This window comes from Anastrepha obliqua, chromosome 1 (assembly GCF_027943255.1).
Source record: "Anastrepha obliqua isolate idAnaObli1 chromosome 1, idAnaObli1_1.0, whole genome shotgun sequence".
Taxonomy (NCBI): Eukaryota; Metazoa; Arthropoda; class Insecta; order Diptera; family Tephritidae; genus Anastrepha; species Anastrepha obliqua.
Window position 1 is genome coordinate 178,308,036 of NC_072892.1, and position 24,160 is coordinate 178,332,195.

At 36.3% G+C, this 24,160-nt stretch overlaps 1 protein-coding gene across 1 annotated transcript; it reads right to left on the minus strand.

The window, feature by feature from the left end:
• Window positions 1-1,165: 1,165 nt before the first annotated feature.
• Window positions 1,166-23,459, minus strand: LOC129238754 (uncharacterized). Its single transcript, XM_054873918.1, has 3 exons — window positions 23,381-23,459; window positions 5,053-5,862; window positions 1,166-1,231 (listed from the first exon to the last, which is right to left on the minus strand). Exons 2-3 carry the CDS (start codon window positions 5,455-5,457, stop codon window positions 1,166-1,168), a joined length of 471 nt encoding a protein of 156 aa, XP_054729893.1. The 5' UTR covers window positions 5,458-5,862; window positions 23,381-23,459.
• Between the last annotated feature and the right edge of the window lie 701 nt (window positions 23,460-24,160).

Consider the following 24,160-nt stretch of genomic DNA (forward strand, 5'->3'; position numbering starts at 1 on the left):
TAAGGCTCTTAGTAATTAAAAGTGGAAAATTACATCATTTAAAGCTCCACCACGAGCACGTAAAGATGCAAGTAAAATCCGCCAAATAGTCAATTCATGAAAGCCTAATGTCTGAGCCTGTTGAGAAGGTTGTTCAGCAACACTTTGTGCTACATCAGCAATATTCTCTGCAGAACGTCCAGTTCTTTTTCTATTCTCAACAGAACCATTTATTTTTCAAGAACCTCCTGTGTATTTTAAATTGTTGATTCGGTCATGCAAAAAATCGCATCGAAAAAAATGACGAATTTTGCAATATGTTGTTCTTAAAGTTCGACGATTTTTATAATAAATTTTAATATTTAATTTTAAAAAGTTGCTAAAATTGTGCATCTGTCTACTTGCCAAATGTCAAAGATGACATAAAAAAGGAATCGTCTAGGAATTATTCCCTACCGACATCTAGGCGTCACTTTTGAAAGACCCTTTGTAATGAATTGCCCAATTAGAGGGTTTCATTATGTAAATTTGGAAAGGAAATCAACTTTTTTTAAGAATGCCATATTTCAACTATTGGCCGACTATCGCCGCTCTTCAAGATTCATGAATTTATAAACCATAATTATACAGAACAGGGCGGCCGCCATAGCCGAATGGGTTGGTACGTGACTACCACTCGAAATTCACAGAGAGAACTTCGGTTCGAATCTCGGTGAAACACCAAAATTAAGAAAAAAAATTTTCTAATAGCGGTCACCCCTCGGCAGGCAATGGCAAACCTCCGAGTGCGTTTCTGCCATGAAAAAGCCCCTCATAAAAATATCTGCCGTTCGGAGTCGGCTTGAAACTGTAGGTCCCTCCATTTGTGGAACAACATCAAGACGCACACTACAAATAGGAGGAGGAGCTCGGCCAAACACCCAAAAAGGGTGTACGCACCAATTATATATATATATATATATGCATATAATTATATAGAACAACCCGTTCACAACCCTCAACACCGATATCTCGACGTTCTCAACAATTGGGCATTCACGCATCGACTATTTGGCGGATTTTACCTGGAGACGTGGTCACGGTGGACATTGAAATAATGTCATTTTTCACTTATAATTATCAAGAGTCGCATTTTGAACAAAAATAATGAAATCTGAAAAAATTTTATTTTTTTGCAAGTTTTATTTTAAGACACAGCTAAGTCCATATCAGTTTTATGAACGTTTATCAACACAACGTCACATTCAGTTCTCTAAAAAGGAAAGCACACATTATGAAACCTGTTCTAGTAAATAAATCAATAAATAACTATTACCAGCAAAGCAAATATTGATTCGTTTTGCATTAAGAGAAAGAAGAACGTGGGATATTTTACAGGATGAGGCATCAACTGGTTTCTTTGGAAATTACGTAATACTGACAACTATTTCGTGCTCAGAAAAAATGGCAGGAGCTACATAGCCGAAAGGGATTTAGACTTAGATATACATATTATAAAATATATGTATGTATATACAATATATATGAAAATATTTGAAGCCGACTTCGAACGCAGATGGTTCTTTATGAGGACTTTTTCCTTGGCAAAATACAATCACGGGTTTAGCATTGCCTGCCAGGACTGACCGCTATTAGAAAGAACATTTTTGTATCATTTTGTTGTTTCATGCACGGAAATTCGAAAGTATGCACTTCTGAATGGTAGTCATGCACCAATCATTTGGCTGCGACAGCCGCTTGAATAGTCTTTCAAAATACTATAAACTTATTACCGAAGCGACTGCTGGGTTGTCGAAATAACGTAAATTTTAAAAACAAGCTATCCATTCGTCCCTTTGATCCTTCATTCTTAACCTAGAATATTGCTGCTGTTACCAATACCTGATCAGTAGACTGAAGAGAATTGTGCATAAATATCTCTGACACTTCGCTTGTAAAATAATGACCACCGCTTCGATTTCACTGCTTAGCATGGGATTTGGAGCAGCTGGCAGAAAATTTACTGAAATTTTGCTCACAAAATCTAATTCTTGGATGAGGCAAAAAATGTCTAACTTAGAACTCTCTAAACACACTCTTAGTCTTAGTCGCTCTTCTGCGTCTGTAGTCACGCTTAGTCTTAGAGAAATAATGCAACAGCAATCACTTTTACGACTGAAGAAGGTGTTCCTCTGCAGTCGTTTCTACATTACCGGAAAGATCCGGATTTAAATCTGGCCAAGTACTGTAACTGTAGTAGCAAAGTTCCTGATTAGTAGCAACAACAACAATGGTTAAAAGTGAACGATAACCAATTTTTCAGGCAGAACATTGAAGAATAGGTCTGTTAAGGGGGGAAGCTGGTCTAGAGCGCAAAAAATGGGCATATTTTATGAATTTATTTTGACTCAACAAAGGAATCAATCGAAAACCTGTGAAATATTTTTAATAATATAGCTTTCATGGTACAAATACAAAATTTTTCGTCTGAATTAATTTCAAAATGGCCGCTGTCCAGCAGTTCTCCTAAGGTGCCTTTTTTTCTAGTGGGTCCATTGCCGAAGACGTAAACTCCTTAATTTTTGTCCTGGATCAAAAAATAAATTTTTTTTAGTTTCTATATAACAACAGAAAGAGACGTACGTAGGATTTTTTCGATATTTTGTTTTTTCGCGAAATGGTGCACGTTTGAACAAAAAGTTACAATTTTCACTATAAAGAACGACATACAATTGTTGATTAAAAAAAAACTATGTAATATAAATAAAAAATCCTACGTACGTCTCCGGAGAAAGGTATTTCGAATGTATTGTCAAAATTTCGTAAGAATCGGTAAAGATTTGTTCGAGTTATGTCTTCGGCCAGTTTAAAAAAAGTGATTTCGAGAAAAACGCGTTTAAAGTTGTAAATAGCGTTCGGGGCATGCCTGCGAGGCACTGCCGTCGAATGAAAAATTTGGGCATTTAGACATTTTTGCTGGCATCCCTCATTTGGTATATTATTTCTAAGACCCTAAAGCACCTTTTAAGACAAAAAAAAATTTTTCGGTTTTTTCAAAATTCTAGACCAGCTTCCCCCCTTAAGAAGCACATGGCGCCAAGTGTCACACAAGTCATCCAACAACGGTCTAATACATTTCTCATGAAAAAAAGTTGGCAGCATTGAAAATAATGAGCTCTACTCTTCAAGTGAGCAGAGTCCAGAGATGGCGAACCTATTATTACAAATGCTTCATATTGTATTAGCAATACTTATGTACCTAAAAGCCTGTTCAGATACACGTGCTTACAATCCTACAGAAGCAAAGGTAAACATTTGTCAGATATTTTGTGAAATTCCCATTTGAAATATTTGAAAATTTAGCGATTGAAATCTCATTTTCTGTGAATTCTCCAAATAAAGTTCTTTTGGCGCAGGTAGAATAACTCATGAGATTTAATTAAATTTAAAAACCAAATAGTTTATTTATAAATCTTAGACTATATATATACTATGTGTACAGACCGCATTAAAACGATACCACCTCAATATTTTGACCACTTTTGTCTATTTTCTTTTATACTACATATTTCTTATTTTAGACAAAAATTAGAAAAAATTACAAACTCTTTATCATTTTCGTATATGAAATGAATTGAAGCAGAGCACTTGGAACCGCCTTTGCAGTGATATACAAAATCAGAGCATACATTACCACACTGTAAAACTTATTAGTTTTATGAAGAATGATTGTCGTGTCCGCCAAAATAATGGCACGAAATGTATCCGCACACAATTTTTAGAAAAAAATATTGGTATGTAGTTTAATTACCTATTAAATTCTAGCATAAGAAAGAGCAAGTCTGAAGATGCTACACAATTCTGTTGATTTTTAATAATTTTTTTTTTTCCTGACCGTGCAGCGCATTTTTCCGTATAAAAAAGTTCGTGCATTTTCTATATGGAGACGTTAATTTAAAAAAAAATTTAAAAATCAATAAAAATTTCAAGTCCCTTCAAACTTACACTTTATTTACACTAAAATTAAATAGGAGTTACGAGAATTAAGTCTAGTTGTCAATCCGCATTAATTGCACTTAATTTCAGAGATAATTCCGAATTAAGTCGTTAACCTCTATTAATGCTGCTATCTGCATAGCCTAAAAGCCTTCATCTTCACAACTGACTTAAAACTTTAATAACACAGGCCTCCTTTTTTTACAGTTTCTAAAACCGCTATGGGTGTTTCCTGAAGCTCCAGCACGTCAGGATTTTTGGCAATTTGAGGTTAAATAGTAAAAAAATGCAGAATTTGGCCATTTAAAAAATTTTTTTTGAGCAAGGTAAAGTTTTTTTTTTAATTTTCCACAACGGCATCGCAAAGTACTACTCATTAGCTTTAAGGTCCTTTTTTAAAAATATTTTTACGATTAATATAAAAAAAGGTATTCTATTTTGAATTGGAGACTTTTAGATATGCAAATTCCACCTTTCTAACTCTCTAACGCCCCTGTAATTTGTTAAAATTTTTCAAACCCAAAAATTATTGAAAAATCTTTAACTGTGCTACAAAAACATTTGTAAGGCATCAAAAACTGGCAATGGATCACCCTTTACTATTGCTGTGTAATAAATAAGACTTTTACTCATTGCTGCTCTTAAACTCAAGACTTTATTATCAGTAGATCTGCATACACATACTTAAATAACTTTATATGCGCCCGCATGCAGGCGCGCGCCACTGCACACACACACACACATACACATAATAAAAGATTATTCAAAAGAATATCACACCCCTACCTCTCCTCACTTATGATGCTTAAAAGCCTCGTAAAATGCACTCATAAAAATACAAACACGCATAAAAACACAGCCGACATAACAATAACAATTTGAATGCATATAAATACAAATGTATATGTAAGTAGATAAGAGGCGCTAACATATGCACACACACACCCACACGCACCCACACACTCATTTATGTACTACAAGTACGAGTATATCTAACTGACATTCGGACAAACGCGACGGATGGGTGACACAAGGTCATCCCGTATAAATGTTTATTTGCATGTATTGGTGTTTGTTTTTCTTTTTCTTTCCACTTACCACACAGTACTTCTCGCTTTTCTTCGAGCATTCCTTCAGATAGAGATGCGCATATTGATCCGAGTAGTTGAGGCAAGGCGTAATGGAACCGACGCCCTCGTTATACTGGCCGCACATGTGGCACTTGAGCCCGTTGACGGTGGCAAGGCCGCAAACCAACACCGTTAGCACTACAAGCATATTCTGGTAGCTCATCAAATCGCCAACTCGCACCCTGATGCTGCGGCGGCAGCGACTCATAAGCGACATATTGTCGTGGTCGCTGTCGCTATCATTGTCGGTGGCATTGCCGCGTGCCACCAACTCGACGTTTGCAGCGGTGGCGGCCATCTCGGCAATGGCGGCGTGGATCATCATAGTGTTGGTGTTAGTTTTGATGTTCAAATCGCTTGTAAATGGTGACATTATTGTTTGTTGTTGAGGCGCTTTATTATTATTATTTTTGTTATTTTTAGGGTATTTGCTGCCCGAATATTTTTGCCAACTTTTCACTGCCTTTTCGCTGTATTTTTGCTAACTTTATGAGACACTTTAATTTCAACCAAAACACCCTTAGATTTTCGCAGTTTTTTGCTGATCCAGAGATTTTGCGATACTATCTTTTTGCTTTCACTTTTTGTTGTTTATTGGCTATTGTTGTATTTGCACTGTGTACTCACTTATAAATTGCACTATTGCCAGAGCAGAACACATCAGCTGTATGTTTAACTATTTCTTGCTATTCTCTTTCTCTTCTCAAATGAAACTCTTTAAATTTAGATTACAGAAGTCTTTATTTGTTTAACTGCTCGCACGTAACTCAATATTTCACTGTAAATAATCGGATTGCAAAGTGCAAATATTTGATTTGCTGCTCAACATCAAAAAGTAATTTTAATTCTCCATTTAAATGCAAGCGCACTCGCTTGCTCTCGAAAATGATTGAATGATTGGGTGAGTGAATGATGGGTGGGTGGGCGAGTGAATGGCTCGTTTGCGTGGCGTTTGTGCAGCCCTAATGGTAGTGGTAGGCCATAAAAGCATTCCGGGTGTAGTTTATTACTAAAATAATGAATATGCAAATCATGTCTGGCATTGGCATTGATTTACTAAATCATCAATCATCACTTGGGTACTGGAGGTAGTCGTAATGATGAGTTTAGAAGGCGAATATAGGCAGTTAATGATTTATGTATATAAATTACGAGTACTCAATACACAATATTAAAAATTTGCAAACACTGACTGCGACTTAAAATCGTACACAATTTTTCTTTTTTTTTCTTTTTGTAACATCCGATGTTTTTTTGGCTGCATGAGAACTATCGATATGAATAACTATGGTTTGATGGCTGAGAATGACAAACTGCGCTGACATTCAGCTCAGTAAAGTTTATTCTTTATTTGTCATGAATCGTTCAACGTCAGACCATCTCTTCTAAATGGTGGATATTTACTTTGAAAAAAAAACTAGTCGCGAAGTTCATAGAGCAAAGTATTGAAGAAGATTCCAAAATGTCGATTCGTCGCCATTCTCAACTGTTTGTTTTTATTCCTTTGACTACGTGGAAAATTTTTTGTAATTTTCTTGGCTTATGGACCTATAAAATTCAGCTCGTATGGAAATTTAACCCGAATAAGCATCGTTTGCATTGCATTTTTGCTAATTGAGGTCATTCAGATTTATTGGAAAAAGTTTATTGGAAATTGGACTGATCGAATGAACGATGTAACTCGTAGCTGCGAAACTCATTCAAAGAATAAATGTCGTGATATTATCTACCAGATTACATACTAAATATATTATAAATACTAGACAATTCAAACAATATTTCTGTTTTGTATTATCACTTTGAGTTCCCAAGCTCTTTGAAAATCACCCGATATATGCTATGTTTAGTTTTTTCAAAAAGCATAGTTCATTTTTAAAGAAATACAGCAAAAGTAAACATCCCATTTTTTTAAAGGCTTTTGAAAAATCAACAAATTTATATCAAACTTTAAAAAATGTTAATAAAATTTTGTAGCACTTTTATTTTAAGTATGTAGTTTTTAATTCATTCAATTTTTATCAAAAATAAGTGGAAGTTGGAAGTTATGAGAAGTTTTAGTTTTTTGTCTGCTTCCACGACAACCGGTTCTAAGTTACAGAAACAACCCGGTTTTATATCCAGCCAGAGACTGTCACTCTAGCGCATTCACCAAACAATTACGAGGAATGTTTATATTGTTACAACAACAACTAAATTCGACATACCCAAAAAAGCTTAAGAAATTGTATCATAAAAATTTTATTAAGAAGTATTCAAATTTCTCCAAATTTTTTTTTTTATTTTTGCATAGAAATTTGTTCAGTTTTAATAAGTTTTTGAAGTGAAACTTCTTAGGCGTCGATAGGCGAGCGAGAATGGAGAGTAAAATTTCAAGGCCATGCAACGTTTTGGGCATTTTCGTTCCGCGAGAGAGAAAAAAGATATAACGCAGAGGAAAAGGAGAGAGAGAGCTATACCTTATATACATATATCTTAGATACATATTAGGCTATTTTTCCTGAGTTTTTCTTTGTTGTTAATAATTTCTAGTGAGAAATAACACTGCGTACTTTCTGGCGCTTGTTTGTTGGTGCAAGCTTGTAGGAAATATATTTTTGGTGCCTACTTTTTGGTGTTATATTTCCTTGGTGCCTACTGTTTGGGGCGTTTGTTGCTACAGTTTGTGTCCGGCGTTATTCTTTCTCTTTCCCTTTCTCTTTCTCTTTCTCTCTCTCTCTCTCTCTCATTCTCTCTCGGGTCTATCCCTCTTTCTTTGTTTGCCTTGAAAGTTTCACTTCTGTTATGTGTACTACGCTACACGCAATTTTTTTGGAGAATTCAAGACTCCGTTTTATATTATTTTTGTCAGAAAGTGAACTATACTTGTATAGTCCATATCGCGTTGCTCTCCTTGCCGCGGGGATGAGGCTTAAGTGGAGGTTAAATCTCCCTCGGAAAACTATCAAGAAAGCTCCATATAGGGATTGACCGCGAAACGACGCATGTGATGACCATTCAATCATCTATATGGAAAGCACCGCACCAACAAATTACCACGTCAAGGTATGATTGGAATCGTGCTGAGAACTGAATGGCGCAGGGAATCTAAACATGTGGAGCATGATAGACCGTCAGGCAAGGCCACCGTAAAAATCAAAAGATGTCTGATAAAAAAACCAAAACTTTTATAATAAAAGTGAACATAGCGAAGCAAGGCAAAAAATTGGTTTATGCAACCACTGAAAGTGAATCATAAGATGCATATGTCTGTCAGAAGATAAATACAAGTCATAAGTAAATCATATTTGCCACCTGTGAAGTAGATAGCTGCAGTATACAAACAGACAAACGGTACGCGTAAAGGTCAAAAACAAGATTTTCATAAATCAAAATATTTTTTTTGTTTTTTTTTATTTACTAAAAAAATTATTCGAAATCAAAATTGAATGATTAATTTTGCGTCCCATTGCTCAATTAATTTCCTCCTTTCTGGATAATTTTCTCGCTCTGGCCTACGCTACTAGCAGGGGGTATTCTATGCATCGCTAGGAATGTGTGACAAACCAGTCGACCAATTAAGCACATTTCTCATTGGCATTTCTCTGCAAATGCAACACTTCGACTATTTGTCGTCATTGTATATTTTTTAATATTTATTTCGACTAGCAATTAGACTCTTCCAAGTTGTCGTCATCTGGCCTCTCAAGCTGACCAGCCCATATGCAGTTTCACCGTAGCGCGCTGGCTGGTGACGAATTTCACTAATTTTCAGATTTATACGATTAAAACCTATGTATCTTCTGGCAAGTTAACATGCAAAATCTTGCTATTAAATAACTTTTCAAAATCGTAGAAATTTATTCCCAAAATCAGTGTTCAGAAATGTTCGCACAAGAAATATTTTGTTCACAGCTCAGACATACTTCTGATGCTCTACTGGCTTTCTAAAGAAGCAAAATTGCAGGTAACTCTCAGACCCCCATTTGATCTCGAAAAATTCAATCTTTGATGTGCTTTCCACCGCATTCATTCTTACTTATCCAAATTTTATGATGAAATCAAACTCTCCACGTAAATACTAATCCTCTCATGGCTAAATTATGCCATCAAAATAGTGCAAGCCGAATGGCCGAGTCAACTACTTTTTGAAATAAACGTGATTACTAAACCAGCTGAAATAAAGTGCCCATTAGTGTTAAATCGAATTATATTTTCCTCGATAATCATTCTTTCATGTAAACATTTTTGCTTGTTTACCAGAGTATAGAAGAAAGCAAAGGAAGCTGAAGATATAAACTAAATACTAAACTAATAACAGGCCAAAACATTGTATGCTTTGCTAAGGCACAGAGGTTACGATGGCTTGGGCATCTTCTTAAAATGGGCGACAAAGAGATAAGGGAAAAGACCTTACGCTTTTATGTGATGATATCCAAGAAGACCACGATGAATAATGCTAGAAGGAGTAATGCATTGAACGGAGACAATATCTCTCAATATATTGTAAGAGAAACACTGGTATGATGATGATGAGGATAGTGAAAAATTCGATTGCAAGGAAATGAGTTGAGCTTGTGGGACTCACATTCAAAGTCGGGTAGATGCATTCGTAAACTTCTAGTCATAATATCTATGTTTTGATGAAAGAAAACACGTTCTACCTTTTTCTGTTTTTTCACAAAAATTGTTTTATTTAAAAACAATAAAAAAATATATTCCAAAGTCTCTTATAAAATATACACGAAGGCTTAACTTAAATAAGGTCACTTTTCTGTCTCACATTCAAAGTCGGTCACGACATAAAAAATCGAAAAAAATTTGTACACAACGCAAAATTAATACTTCGTTGCTCCACCTGTTTACTTTCGATGCCTAGTTTTCTCACGGTTTCTTTCAAATTTTGTTTAAAAATTGTTAAATAAACGTGTTTATTCATTATTCCATGAATGAAATGCAATTTTCCAACTCCTGATGCCGCCATGCATCCCCAAACCATTACAGATCCACCACCGTGTTTAACCGTTTTTCTTAAATTCTTGCCTTCCAGCTTTTGTTTGGTTTGCGCCACACTTTACCCCTTCCATCACATGAAAATAAATTAAATTTACTTTCGTAAATAATACCTAAAGAATGAAAATTAAAACCATGAAATTGTTATTTTTTCCCCCATTTAGAATGCTCCAAAAATCGAAATCGTTAGCCAAATATTGGCGAGCAAAAACAAGCCGGTCATTCTGGTTTTTCTTGCTTATTAGGGGCCTCTTCCGCGCAACTCGGCCGTGAAAATCATTTTTTCGAAGAAGTCTTCTTATTGTTTCGGGATTTACCTCCACCCTAGAAGCTTCTTTAATCATCGCAGTTAATTTTGGAGCAGAAATAAAGGGATTTTTTTCACTTCCCTTAGCACCATGCTCTCATCTTTGGAGGAAAGCTTCTTTGGACGGGTTCCACGATGCTTATTTGCAATGAAACCATTTTCATTGTATTTAGCAATAATATCGTGCACTGTTGACTTACTTTTTTTTATCAATTTCGATATTTCTCGCTCAGATTTTCCGTCTAAGTGCAGTTGCATTGCTATTTTGCGTTCCTCCAATGTAGACTGTTTAACATTACGCGGCATTTTGCAAAATACTTTAATAAACTCACCCAATGATTGACAAGGCAACAATGAACAATAACTTTTAATACAAATATTGAAAATTTAGAAATAACGGTATGCATATTTGCAAAACATGGTTTGCCCGACTTTAAATGTGAGACAGAGAAGTGGTATTTCTGAAAACTATCTTCTTCATCAATACCCCAATGCCCTCAATGCTAGTGATTTGTTTATCCCTTATCTATTTAATTAATTATTTATTTATTAATTATTTATTTATTTATTTACTTAACTATTTACTTATTTACTTAATATGGCAGTTTTACTGTCATGATTGATACTGTAATCTAAATCATTTACCCAGTCTAATATGGTGCCTAGTATTTCAGGAGCCATCATCTTGTTAGGCACAGTCTTTATCGCTCTACAAAGCACCACTGGCTGTGATGCATGCCTTGGCAATATTTTTGTAACTCTTTTTTTGCACTTTTCTTAAATTTCCTTACACGTAAGTAAATGAAACAATGCACCTTCAAGGCATAAAAATAACATAAGAGAGTTCTGCTGCAGCTTTTTCATTATCCCTCACACTTCATTTGCTTACTTAACCTACCTTGGCAATCTACTCTAACTTTGCACTCTGAACATTTTTTCAGAAGGCCAAAAATAAGGTTTGCGTATTTCTTTTTTCTTCGTTTCTACCCAAGTAAAATTCCAATCATTACACAAACTACCTCGAAATGTTCTTAGTAAGAAGCAAAGGCATTGCTTTCTTTTAGACCATTTCAAAGTACTTAGAAGAAATGCCACTTAAAATGTGTGAAATTTAACATAGCAACTATATTATTTTCTTGTAGTTTTCGTAGGCAACAGAAAGTTTACAGTTATAAGTGGATACGAGTATTAGGGGTGTCTTATTTTCGCATATCCACTTTAATCCGTGCACTAGTAGAACTGAGGTGCGGTTTTAAGGCAACTAATTCTAGCCAATGTTCAGTTAATATGTTGGTAATTCAAACATCATGCACATCCCGATCGCAGCTTTTATCAAAACTTCAAAGTTACATAATTTGTTCTACAATAAATCTTAAGCACTTTTTTCTGTTAGGCACACTAAAGAACCTCAATATCTGCAAGATCCCCACAGCTTCTGCAATGGAGGCTGTACGGAAGTCCGGGCTTCTTCACATGAGTTCGGATCAGCCAGTGACCATCGCTATGAATTTGGAAATTGAATGGTGGAAGATCCATAGATCTTTAACCATCCTGCTTCTGTCGTACTGAGGCCAAAGGGTTTTTGAGATAGCATAGATGTTTTGAGATAAGATAGAGAAAACAGATGGATTTTCGCTTTTTTTATGAAAGAAATTGTGCAGTTTCCCTTTAACAACGGTCAAGAAGACACCGATATCTGAGATGGGGACTGAGACCGGTTGTGCCGACCATTTCCTGGCAAGCTCATCGGCAATTTCAATTCCATCTATGTTTCTGTGCCCTGAAACCCAGATAAGAGAAATGTTTCCTGCACATTCGGGTGGAACCAGAATAGAGCTGCAATATGGCGACGATAGGGCCTTGGTCGGAGCTTAACTATCGGAAAAAATATTGATGTCTCCCTTCCAATAGCGATCCCTAAGCATTTTGAACGAGCGCGAAAATATCTGCTCATAAAAAAAAACTCCTCTAGTTTTTATTAGTTCAAAGGAGACTAAAATATTGGGTGATCGAGAGGCAGCACAGGCTCTCGACAATATTTTAGATGTGCACCTGGCACCGCAAACTAGCCTCAATACAATTTAAAAACCATTAAAACTGGGTGCTCGAAAATAATGGTATGGCAATGTTTCTCATATTATGGCGCAGGCCTCATACACAAAATTGATGGGTTGATGGACAACACCATTTATGTGTAAATAATGCAAAAGGTTATGTTGCTGTATTGCAGAGAGGAAATTCCTATAAAATGGGTCTACCAAGAGGACAATGGTCCTAAACACACCAAGAAGGTCAAGGCTTGGTATCGCGCAAATGAATTGAGGTTATGGGAATGGGGTGCTGAGCTACCCCGACCGCAATTCTATAGAAAATCTAAGGTGGGACTTGAAAAGAGCTGTGCACAACGCCAAACCGAGAAACAATCAATAACTTTGTGAAATTGTTAAAGATGCGTAGCTGAAGATTTCGAAACGATTTACTTTGTCCCTTGTTAAAAAAAGTTTGGTTTTTCATTATAGAATTGATTTAGATATGTGTTCAGTTTAAGAACAGAATAATAGATATTTCAAAGAGACTAAAAACCTTCTAATCACATCATAGATTTGATGACAAATCTAACATTTTTTTTGGTATTGCTAGTTTAGTGTTCGCGACGTAGTTACTGCACCAATCGGAAGAAGAAGAAAAGCTTCAGTTGAAGAGTTATACCATAAATGCTGCTAAAACCAAATGCCGTTTGATTACGGAATAAAACTGTAGGTCCCTCCACTTATAGAAGAACACGAATTGAAAGAGAAACTCGACCAAATGCTTAATACAGGACGTAGGTGTATTCGAGTGCATCACTCACCATACCAAAAAAATGTTTCCAACGGAATCATAAAATCTATTATATCTAAAGGCTTCCGCGAAAATATTTCCGAAAAACACTAGGATTTACATCAGCTGGACCGAATTGAAAGTACCACCAAAATTTTTAAAAATTTTATTAAAAAAAATGATTTTTAATTTTTTAGCACACCTTTAAGACTGAATTAATTATCATCTGAGGGCATTTTTTGTAAAAAATATTTTCCAAAACTAATTTAAATAAAAAAATATTAATTTTGAAGTTATTTTCAATATTTGCACATTTTAATATTTTTTCGCGTTATTTTTATATATAATAAATTTTATAATTCTAGTAGAATAACCCCAATTTTTCTAGGGAGGTTTGGCGGAATATAAAACTTATATATAATTTATAAATACAGGGTGCGCCATCTGTTATGTCGGTATGTAAACGATGAATAACTTTGTCATTTACCAACCGATCGACTTCAACATAAATGTTTTCAGTGCAATTTCAACCATGGATCGCTTTACACTGAAGCAACGCGCTGAAATAGTGACGTTATACATCGAAAATAATCGTTCTATTGTTCTAACTCCACGCGCATATCTTAAAAAGTATCGTGACAAATAGGCACCGTCTGACAATGAAATTGAAATTTGAAAAGGTCGAGCCAAGGAGCACCAGGAGATTTGGTGGCTCCTAAAACACTCAGGCTAAAGAGCCCATTGTATTTAAAGCTCTGGAAAGGGGGTAGATAGTCAAGGAGGGAAGGAGAAAAGTATCAGAGAAAGAGATAGGAAAGAATAGAGACAGAGATAGAGATAGTTAGTCATAAGAGAATTTTAAAGATTCTTTGGCAAATCTGTAAATATCATCCAGTTTTAGAGAACGAATATTACTCATTCTCAGGACATCAGAACCCAAACTCGTAGCCGTGCTCTAGCGAAGGCTGGACACTCACAGAGAAAGTCCTCAGTGCTATCCGCCTCCTCCAAGCAAGACACGCACATCGGGTCTTCAATGATTCCAATGGTGGTCATATGCTGACCCCATGGGTTGTATCCTGTAATAATAGCGACCATCAACCGAATGTGTTTTCTTCTAAGTTTTAGTAGAAAGTTTGACAGTTTTCTATTCGGACTTCTCAAAAAACACTTTGCAGTTCCGCAGCGTTCTAGACCGGACCATCGTTCTTTATGCAGATTGCCTACATAATCGCTGATCCAATTCATGATTTCTGCGGAACTAATTCCGATTATTGGCTCTGGCCCCTGTGGGGGCACCGCTGATCCACGGTTGACCAATTCGTCGGCGATTTCGTTTCCTTGAACACCGGAGTGTCCCGGAACCCATATAAGTACAAGCCTGTTTTGTCTTGCGACATAATTGAGCTTCTTCTTACATTCTTGAACAATCTTTGCAGCCTGACTGTCACTGAAAACTCCAATCTGTTTCCCGCTCCATCTCCTCTCGATTATCCATTCGGCTACTTTCAGGATGGCAAAAACTTCTGTTTGGAAAACAGTTGCCATTTCCCCCATAGCATAGTGATACTTATTACTATCGTTTAAGTACCGTCCGGTTCTAGACTTTATATCCGTCAAACCTCCCTGCATGCATTCTGAGTTGCTCCGTTGCTCATGCAATGGAAATCTGACATCAAATTTCCTTCCAAATGAAACTATGGGTATCAGGTCGTGTTTAGGTGCCAAAAACAGTGGATACTGCTCAGATAGCAATTTAAAGATTTCTCTGTATCCCGAAGTTCCGTCTTCGTGCCAGAAGCCATATTTATGGAGTCTACACATTTCTTTTATTGCTTCCTATTGTATCTTAAGATCCAGGGGGAGCAAATCAAGCAAAGAATTTAGGGCATCACCAGAGGATTTACTCATGGCCCCCGTGATGCATAAACATACACTTCTTTGCAGCCTGTATAGTTCCCGGATTGTGGACTTAACCATGCTCCGTCGCCACCAGACCACAGAAGCGTAAGTGATGATTGGTCTGATAAGTGCTGTGTATATCCATAAGACCACAGCAGGTGTTAGACCCCAGGTTTTACCAAAGGCTCTGCGGCATTGCTGAAAAATCATGAATGCCCGATTCACCTTCAGTGAAACATGGGTCTCCCACGTCAGCTTCTTATCCAAGATCTTCTGACAATACTATTCGTCGTTTTTTTGGGTACGGGACAATAGGAGATCGTCAACATGCCATTCATCAACGACCAAGACGTCCCAATGAACTTGTTGAAGCAGTGAGGGAGAGCGCTGCCCAGGAGCCAACAGTGTCGTATCGTCGTCGCGCTCAGCATTTTGGCGTCAGTGAAACCACAATGCGGCGCATTTTAAAGGATGATTTAAATTTGTTTCCGTATAAAGTGCAATTGGCACAAAGAATATTGCCGACAGACCATTCACCTCACTTGGAATACGGCCAAACAGTCGCTCGCATGGTTGACACTGAACCCAGTTTTTGGAAGCAAATTTTAATGAGTGACGAGGCACATTTTAACCCCTCTAACAGCGTGAATAAACAAAATTGCCACATTTGAAGAACTGAGAATCCACAAGAGATCCATGAAACGGCATTGCATGACCGGAAAGTAACTGTTTGGGTCGGCATTTGCGCCAAAACCATCAATGGTCCATATTTTTACCAAGAAAACGAAACGGTCAATAGAAACCAATATCGATGGATGTTGGCTCATTATGTCTGCCCGCAAATGCATGAGAAAGGTTTAGACGGTTACTGGTTTCAATAAGACGGCGCCACATTCGCAATGTAACAATTGAATTTCTGCAACGAAAAATTCCCGGGACGTCTAGTGGCAAAAAGAGCGACATCGACTGGCTGCCCAGATCATTTGACTTAACCCCCCGGACTTCGTTTTGTGCGGTTATCTGAAAAGTAAGGTTCACGCCAACAAGCCGCCGACTATTGACCAGCTTAAGGCAAACATTTGTGTCGAAATTGAGGCTATAAAACCCGAAATGCTTGACAAGGTGATGTCAAACGCAGAAAAAATATCACAGCTTGTGATTGCTAATAAAGGGGCCACTTGATTGATATTGTATGCAAAAAATACTTTTATTAAATTGTAAATAAGCAGACCAAATAAAAATATCTCACTTATACAAATCAGTTGTTTTTTTTCAGAGTTATTCAATGTTTTCATACCAACATAAAAGAATGCGCACCCTGTATTTGTGGAAAACACAAGACGCACGGCACGCCACAAATATGTTAGGAGGAGGAGCTCGGCCAAACACCAAATAAAAGATGTAAGCGCCAATTTGAATTTCATTTGAATTTGGGCCTCTGAAGATATTTATCGGATTAAAAAGAAAAACGTTTCAAATCTCTCCCCTTTCACAAACACACATAAATTTAAATGTTCGTATGTAAGCGATGCACGCTCTGTAGCTCAACAGTTTTTATGAACTGTAATATTCTAACACACCTAACAAGCACTGACATAAACCGTTTTCTTTTTTCATGGTTTCAGACTTAAAATCTGCAATTTACTGTTACTGCAACTGCTTGGGGCAAAATAATATTTACAAGTACTTTATGTTTTTGTTTCTTCTTGTTTGCATGAATGTTTTGCCAACTACGTGCATACATGCAAAGACATATATATGTGTGTGTGTGTTGGGATTTGTTTATAGCAAAAAGTTGCTCTGCTTAATTCTAAATAACTTTTATGGTGTGGGGCATCATCGCGTTGAGTAAAAAGTTTACTCGGAATTAAAATTTGGAACAATTTTAGCAATGAAAATGTGCGAAAAGAAGCTTGCGCAAATATTTTTTTAAATGATGCAAAAGTTTATCTAAACCAGATGGGCATTAATGATAAACCTGAGAAATTATATGCAATAGTAACTTTTGTGTGAACATTTTGAAACTAAAGCCCGGTTAGAAATTTTAGTACATGCACCAGGTGGCGCAAAATTAATCACCTTTGTGAAACAGACAACTGCAGCATACAAACAGGCAAGCAATGGGGGCGCGAGAAGGTCAAACTAAAGATTTCCGTCACTCAAAATATTTTTTTGTTTTGTATTAAATATTTAGTAAAAAAAATTGTTCAAAAACAAAACTGGATGGTTAATTTTGCGCCACCTATTATGAAATGAGTGAAATTTATAGAATTTTTAAAGTAAATTTAAAATAAAAAGTTCCGTCACTCAAAATATTTTTTTATTTTGTATTTAGTAAAAAAAATTCACAAACAAAATTGGATGATTAATTTTGCGCCACCTATTTTGAAATGAGTGAAATTTATGGGATTTTTAAAGTAAATTTAAAATAAAGATTTCCGTCACTCAAAATATTTTTTTATTTTGTATTTATTAAAAAAATTTATTCAAACACAAAATTGGATGATTTATTTTGCGCCACCTATTTTGAAATGAGTGAAATTTATAGAATTTTTAAAGTAAATTTAAAATAAAGATTTCCGTCACTCAAAATATTTTTTTTGTTTTGTATTTAGTAAATAAAAGTATTCAAAAACAAAATTGGATGATTAATTTTGCGCGACCTATTATGAAATAAGTGCAATTTATAGAATGTTTAATAATAGAAAAATAATATAAAATAATTTTTAATAATCAATTTTTTATCTTTTTTTACTTAATCTTTATATTAGGTTAGGTTAGGTAGTAATGGTGGGCCCACTTGGACGAAAGAAGTTTGGTTCCTCCTTTGTGATACCATTGCAAGAGGGGAAAAAGAGGTGAAGGAAGAAAAGGACGAAAGGGAAACGGGTGCGGAGGGTTGGGTGTTTGTGAACTATGAACAGTGACTAGTCTGCGGTTGCGTTAGCCTCTTTATGCTGCTGATGAAGTTCATCAGATTTTTGTTATGAAGACCTGCTATATTAGCAGGCGCAGAAAAGAAGTGAGAACCAAGATGCTTGAATCTTAGTCCCGCAAGAGCTGGGCAGCTAAGGAGCAGGTGCTGAGATGATTTCACCTCATCCTCCATACAGCTGACGAAGTAATTCCGAGTCTCACGGCATGTATACCCCGCGGGTGGTGACCCGTGAGGATGCCCACGAAATTTGAGAGATGAGATTTTGTCATCTTCAGAATATCCCTCGAACGCCTCCTATCCAAATGTGGCCAGAATGACTTCCTTATATTTAGTTTGCGCATTTTTTTATCGAAATTTTTGAATCATTGCTTTTATCTTTCAGGTAATCCTTTATCTCTATATTCACAATTATCGTGATTTATATAATAGATATTCGATGTTCGTATTCGCAAGCTGCCGGGCGATTGAACACTGCCGTATTTTTTTAAATTTTAATCAGTTCATATATTTTTGGTCGATCTCAAACAGTCAGCATAGTTAGACATTGCTTCTTCTCCATATATAGGGGGTCCGTCAAGGATCGTTACGTGGTCCCCTACTGTTTATAACGATCTGCCTAAGAAGGTGAAGCACACTAAAATTCAGATATATTGCAATTGAGCTTCCCTAATCACTCATTAAACCTTTGTATGCATAACCTCAACAAGGAGTCAGACGTAGTCAACGAGTGGGCAAGTAACAATGGCCTGTTCCTGAATCTAAATATGTCAATTTTTTTTTAAAAACATTCTGACATCAATGTTTACGACAAAATTTTATTAAACAGATCGGCGATACCTTATGTTGATGTAGCTAAAAACCTTTGTGTACGAGTCAGTAGAACACTAACATGAGGTAAAGTATATGGGATGCTAAGGTCCTTATAAATAGTTAACACAGCACGTAACAGCAATGCCCGCAAGGCTGCTCATCGCGACATCTTATTTGCTACCAACGTAGTTGTAGGGCTGTGAACTCTATGCTAATACTGATAGTCAATGCAATAAAAAAACTGAATGAGATTTATAATAAGATGGGGAGAAAACGGTATGATCACATCTCTCTATGGGCTCGCAAGATAACCTCGATATCACTCGACGATATGTTTAAGTTCAAGGGCCTTATAATGTTTCACAAAATCATTGTCTCTGAAGATCATCCGCAAAGATCAAAAATCGACTTCAAATTACTCAATCGCCACGATTACAACAGCTTTTGCACTTGAAATTTCCTTCTGTAATATCTGAATGTCAGTTTTTCGTCTATACTATTCGCCTAGGGAACTACCTCTTAAGCTCAGGGCAACTAAAGATACATTGCACTTTAAGGGGACAGATCCCTGTAAAATTTCGAAAAAAACAAAAATATTTTTTCATAAAATGTTAATATAATCCTTTAAGAATGTGTCAAAAAACTTTTAGAACGTAAATTTAAGTATTTGTTATTTTATAGATCGTCAACCGTGACGTCTCTATCATCAATTTCAAATCGAAATCGGTTCCTTCTGGCTGTCCAAATCATTACTATACGAGATGGCACAAAATTAAGCATCCAATTATATTTTTAAAAACTTTTTTGCTAATTAAACAAAATTATTTTGAGTGATGGAATTCTTTATTTAGCCTTTAGGCACTCCATTGCCTTTCTCTTTGTATACTACAACTGCCTTGCCTGCAAGTGTCGAAAATTATAAGTCTTCTGTTATTTATTTTTTTTGCGCCACCCTGTCAATTTACATACCTAGTTGACACCCACAGATCAATCAGAATTTTTTTATTATTGTGTTTTGACAATTATGTTTACAGTTAACTATAAAACACAATAAGCTTGTAGCTAAGGCTGATGTGGCAATCAAAATTGAAAGAGACCTTACACCTTGACTTAGAACAATTTTATACCAAACAAGACTTTCGACAGAGTGATCATCTATCGGTAGTTTTAGTTTTAAAGAATTAGAGGACTTTCTTTACTCAAGAGGCACGGATAATATCGTCGGCTTGGGAATTTAATGGAGCATTTCCCGAATTTCTATTCCTTACCTTGGGAAGTAAAGCCCGTTTTAAATATACAAAAACCACGTCCTATAAATCTACCAAATGCTCTTCCTTTTATAAGGCGCAGAATCGTACGTGCAGACAGCATCCGTTGAAGTTTAGTGTTCGGAGGAAAGATTCTACAAAAGGCGCTTAAAGCTTAGCCATTGGCGTCAATGAATGCCACAGGCAATGAAAAAATGATTTGTATGAACTTTAGGAAAATTTAATGCAAGGTTTAAAATGTAATAGTTCCGCTGACTCGGAACTCGGGCAAAAACACCAAAATGGTTTGCTTAATAGAGGTCGCCATCGGTAGGCAATGAAAACCTCCGAGTGTAATTCTGCTATGAAAATGTTCCTCATAAAATCCATCTGCCATTCAGAGGTGGTATAAAATTGTGGTCACCCCATTTGTGTAAAAACATCAATGCACATACCACAAATAGGATAAGAAGCTTGGCCAAGCATGCGTCAAATATCTAATTAAACAAGGTGGCAAAAAATGAATCATAAATTTTTTTTAATAATTATTTTTTTATTAAATGAAAGAAATTTTTTTTAGTGATGGAAATCTTTACTTTGACCTTTTCGCGCTCCATTGGTCCATCTGTTTATATACTCCAGCTATCCAGTTCACAGATGTCAAATATGATTGACGTACGACGCCATTTGCATTATTCATAAATCTTCCGATAGAGTGATTAATTTTGCGCCACTTTGTAAATATCATATATTTTAACGCTCCTATTGCTATTTTACCTGCTGGTGCTTGCGAAGGTAAAGTAAAACCTTTTATACATTGGAAAGATTAAGTAGTAAATGACTTGGCCCAATTTAATCTTTCGAATTGGCATCCATTACTGGAAAATAGAAATTACCAGCGCGCTTTTTTGCATTTGTTCTAAGCCCTCCGTTAGGCACACGGCTTTGCACGTGAATTTCACATATTTCTATTAGAGTTAACGACTTGAGCTTCCATGTAGCTTAATAAAATTTAATATTCTATTGGTTTATGGATATAACCTTTCACAGAGGATACTCGAACAGGACGAAAAAAAGCCCAACCGAAGGTTTTAAAAAAGGTGTTCAACGGAGGGTTAATCACTAAGGCGGCTATAATGGCAAATAAGCAGAAAAAGAAGAACTTGTTTTAAACGGCAAAAAAATTAATTTTTATTCGACTTAAATTTTAATCGAAACTTGAAAATGCAGTTTGTACAATAAATAAGTGTTAAGGGGGGACCCTGCGTTAGAGACTTCAAAAAATCGGTTTTTTTTTGCATAAATGTCTTCCCAAACTATCCAAGAATGTGTTCTCAAAATTTCAGAAGCAAGATTAAAATATTTTTGGAGTTACAGAAGAAATTGTGAGCAAGCGTCGAGCAGGTTTTTTATTTTTACGATTTTTCCTAATTGGCGGGAAAGATAGGGAAGAAGTTAAACGTTCTATCGAAACGAGATCATATTGATTGTATTCGGATTTAAATTCCCTTCTAGTTGAACCTAAAAAACCTTAAGAAAGTTATGATTAACCCACTTTTTAAACAATCTAAAGGGAATTTGTTTTTCCAAAAAAATGATTTTTTTTTTTATTTAGCGAAAAATTGTTGAATTTCTCACTTTTTGTTTAATTTTCTTGGTTTAACTAGAAGCTATACTATACTAAAATAAAAGGTTTTTGGATGCAGATGAAAATTGCGATCTGTATCTTTCCCGCCGCACGACACATGCACACTCGAGGCGCCTCGGCAAAATGCTTGTACCAGGCATAACATGACATTTTAATGAAAAAATTTGAGAAGACTGTTGAAATATATAATAATAAAACCTGAAAGTTTCGTTTCAATTGAATATTTCTTTCCTTCCCAAAAAAAACACGAAAAAATCGATTTTTTGAAGCCTCTAAAGCAGGCTCCCCCCTTAATGTTTAGCTACCACACGCAAATACGTCAAAGTTCATCATACGCCCAGGCGAACGCCATGCAGCAAATAGCCAAACCATTAACCAAGGTACACTTTTAATTGTTTCAAAGCCTAGCGCCAAGGGCTGAAACTGTTTCTCGCTTCACGTATCCTTAATTTCTTAATAAATTGGATACTTTCGGCCTGACAAAAAAAAAATTCAGCCAAAACAAGCGCCATTCGGCGACGATAGAACGCAAAGACTAGTCAACGACAGTCAAATAGTTGAGCAAACAAAAATTTGAAAAGTCAACCAAGTGGCGCTAACATGAATTCTTGCACACTACATACGCACGTACACACACACACATACACATACATGGACGTAATTCCTATAAAGTGGAAAAGAGGAAATAAGTAGCAAAAGCGAAACGATGCACACAAATCTCTATACAAATACCATTCATTCACATCATTCTGTGCTGTTGGGGTTGTTGTTGCTTCCAGTGCAATCACCCTGACTATTGCCGCTGATGCATCATCTGTGTTACTATGATGCCGCCGCCTTTACAGCAGTACAAATAATTAAATAGCGACGGCACCAGCTTTTGCTATGGAGCACAACGACGGCGGCAGGCAACGGACAGCGGCGGGTGATGGCTGCAGTTGCAAGGCTATGCAATGAAATAATTTGTCAACGTAATTATTTATGCAACACACCAAGCACATGTTTTTCAAAAAACACACGCACACATACACACGCGCACATAGACACAACATTTGGTTTAACAGCAGCAAAAGCAGCAGCATCGAGAATAACAATAACAACATGAAGCATGCTCAAGCGCCATGTGGCAATCATTTTGAAATATTTTTCTGTTTTTTTGTTTTTGTTTTCGGTTTGCCATTCATTCGAACGGCGCTCAAAGTCAGTTACTAATTAAGTGGAATTATGTCACTGCAATACTGATGTCAAGGCACTTAAATTTTTCCCCTTTTTTTTGTGTTTTAGGGTTTTATTTTTCTATTTGTTTAATTTTTGTTTTTCTCTCATTGTTGTTTTTGTTTTTTTTTGTTTGTTTTTGTTTTTTCTCATTACATAAACAATTTCACTGCATGGTGAACAACCAATGACATTTAATGTGCAAGAATTCCTTTCACTTTCCATCATCAAGCTAATATTCACAATTCCACCAAGAAAAATTCATCACTGCCACTACCACCAAAAAATTTATTGCACTTTTCAAAACTCTAACGAACTTTTCATAGTATGTGCTCCGCCCTTCTTCCTCTTTCAGCGGGCAATTCTTCTTCTACGCTTTCACTTCCACATCCACTTCCTTTACCTCACTTGATTTCATACACTTTTTGTTGTATTCTTCTATTACTTATACGCCGTGTCGTCGTTAGTCCGCTACGCACAACCGCTCGCGTTGAGATCGTGAACGTTAGTGATTTGTTTTGTGGAGCTGCATGGACCACGAGGTATCCAATCAAAACACAAAACGAAGAATGCACGTGCAATGACGGAGATGGTGTAGCGACCACATGATGGCGTCGTCAGTGTGAACAGTTTTAATGCCACTGTAGCGCAGTATAACAGTTAAGTTTGGGTAAAACAGTGAGTGTTTGTGGTGGTGATTTATCGGTGTGCGTTGGGTTTTACGTGTGGTTGTGTGTGTGTTGGCCCATAATTCTGGTCTTTTTAGACGAATTGCTTCACGTAAACGACGCATAATGCTGAAATAATATTCTTTATTAACAGTTTGGCCAGGTGGAAGGAATTCATAGTGCACCACACCACGAAAATCGAAAAAGAACTGTCATCATGACCTTTATTTTTGAACGACTTTGACGTGCTCCTTTCGGTCTGGCCTCGCCTTTAGCACGATATTCGCTTGATTGGTCGGTTGTTTCAGGGTCGTAAGCATAAATCCAAGTCTCATCTCCCGTAATGATGCATTTGAGCTTATCCTGATAGTCTGAAAGCATTGTTTCACACACATCAACGCGACGACTTTTTTCCAAGAAATTGAGAGTTTTCGGTACCAAACGAGATTTGACTTTTCGTAGGCCCAAATGGTCTTTCAAAATGGTTTTCACAGATCCTTCTGATATTCCGATCATATCAGTAAGGTCTTTA

What these genes read in the sequence shown, in the direction of transcription:
- LOC129238754 (XM_054873918.1), bottom strand. Translation starts at nt 5,457, where the DNA reads ATGTCACCATTTACAAGCGATTTGAACATCAAAACTAACACCAACACT. An exon ending in AAAGCGAGAAGTACTGTGTG is followed by an intron (nt 1,232 to 5,052) that starts GTAAGTGGAAAG and finishes TTTCCTTTTTAG; the next exon opens with AGAACTGAATGTGACGTTGT.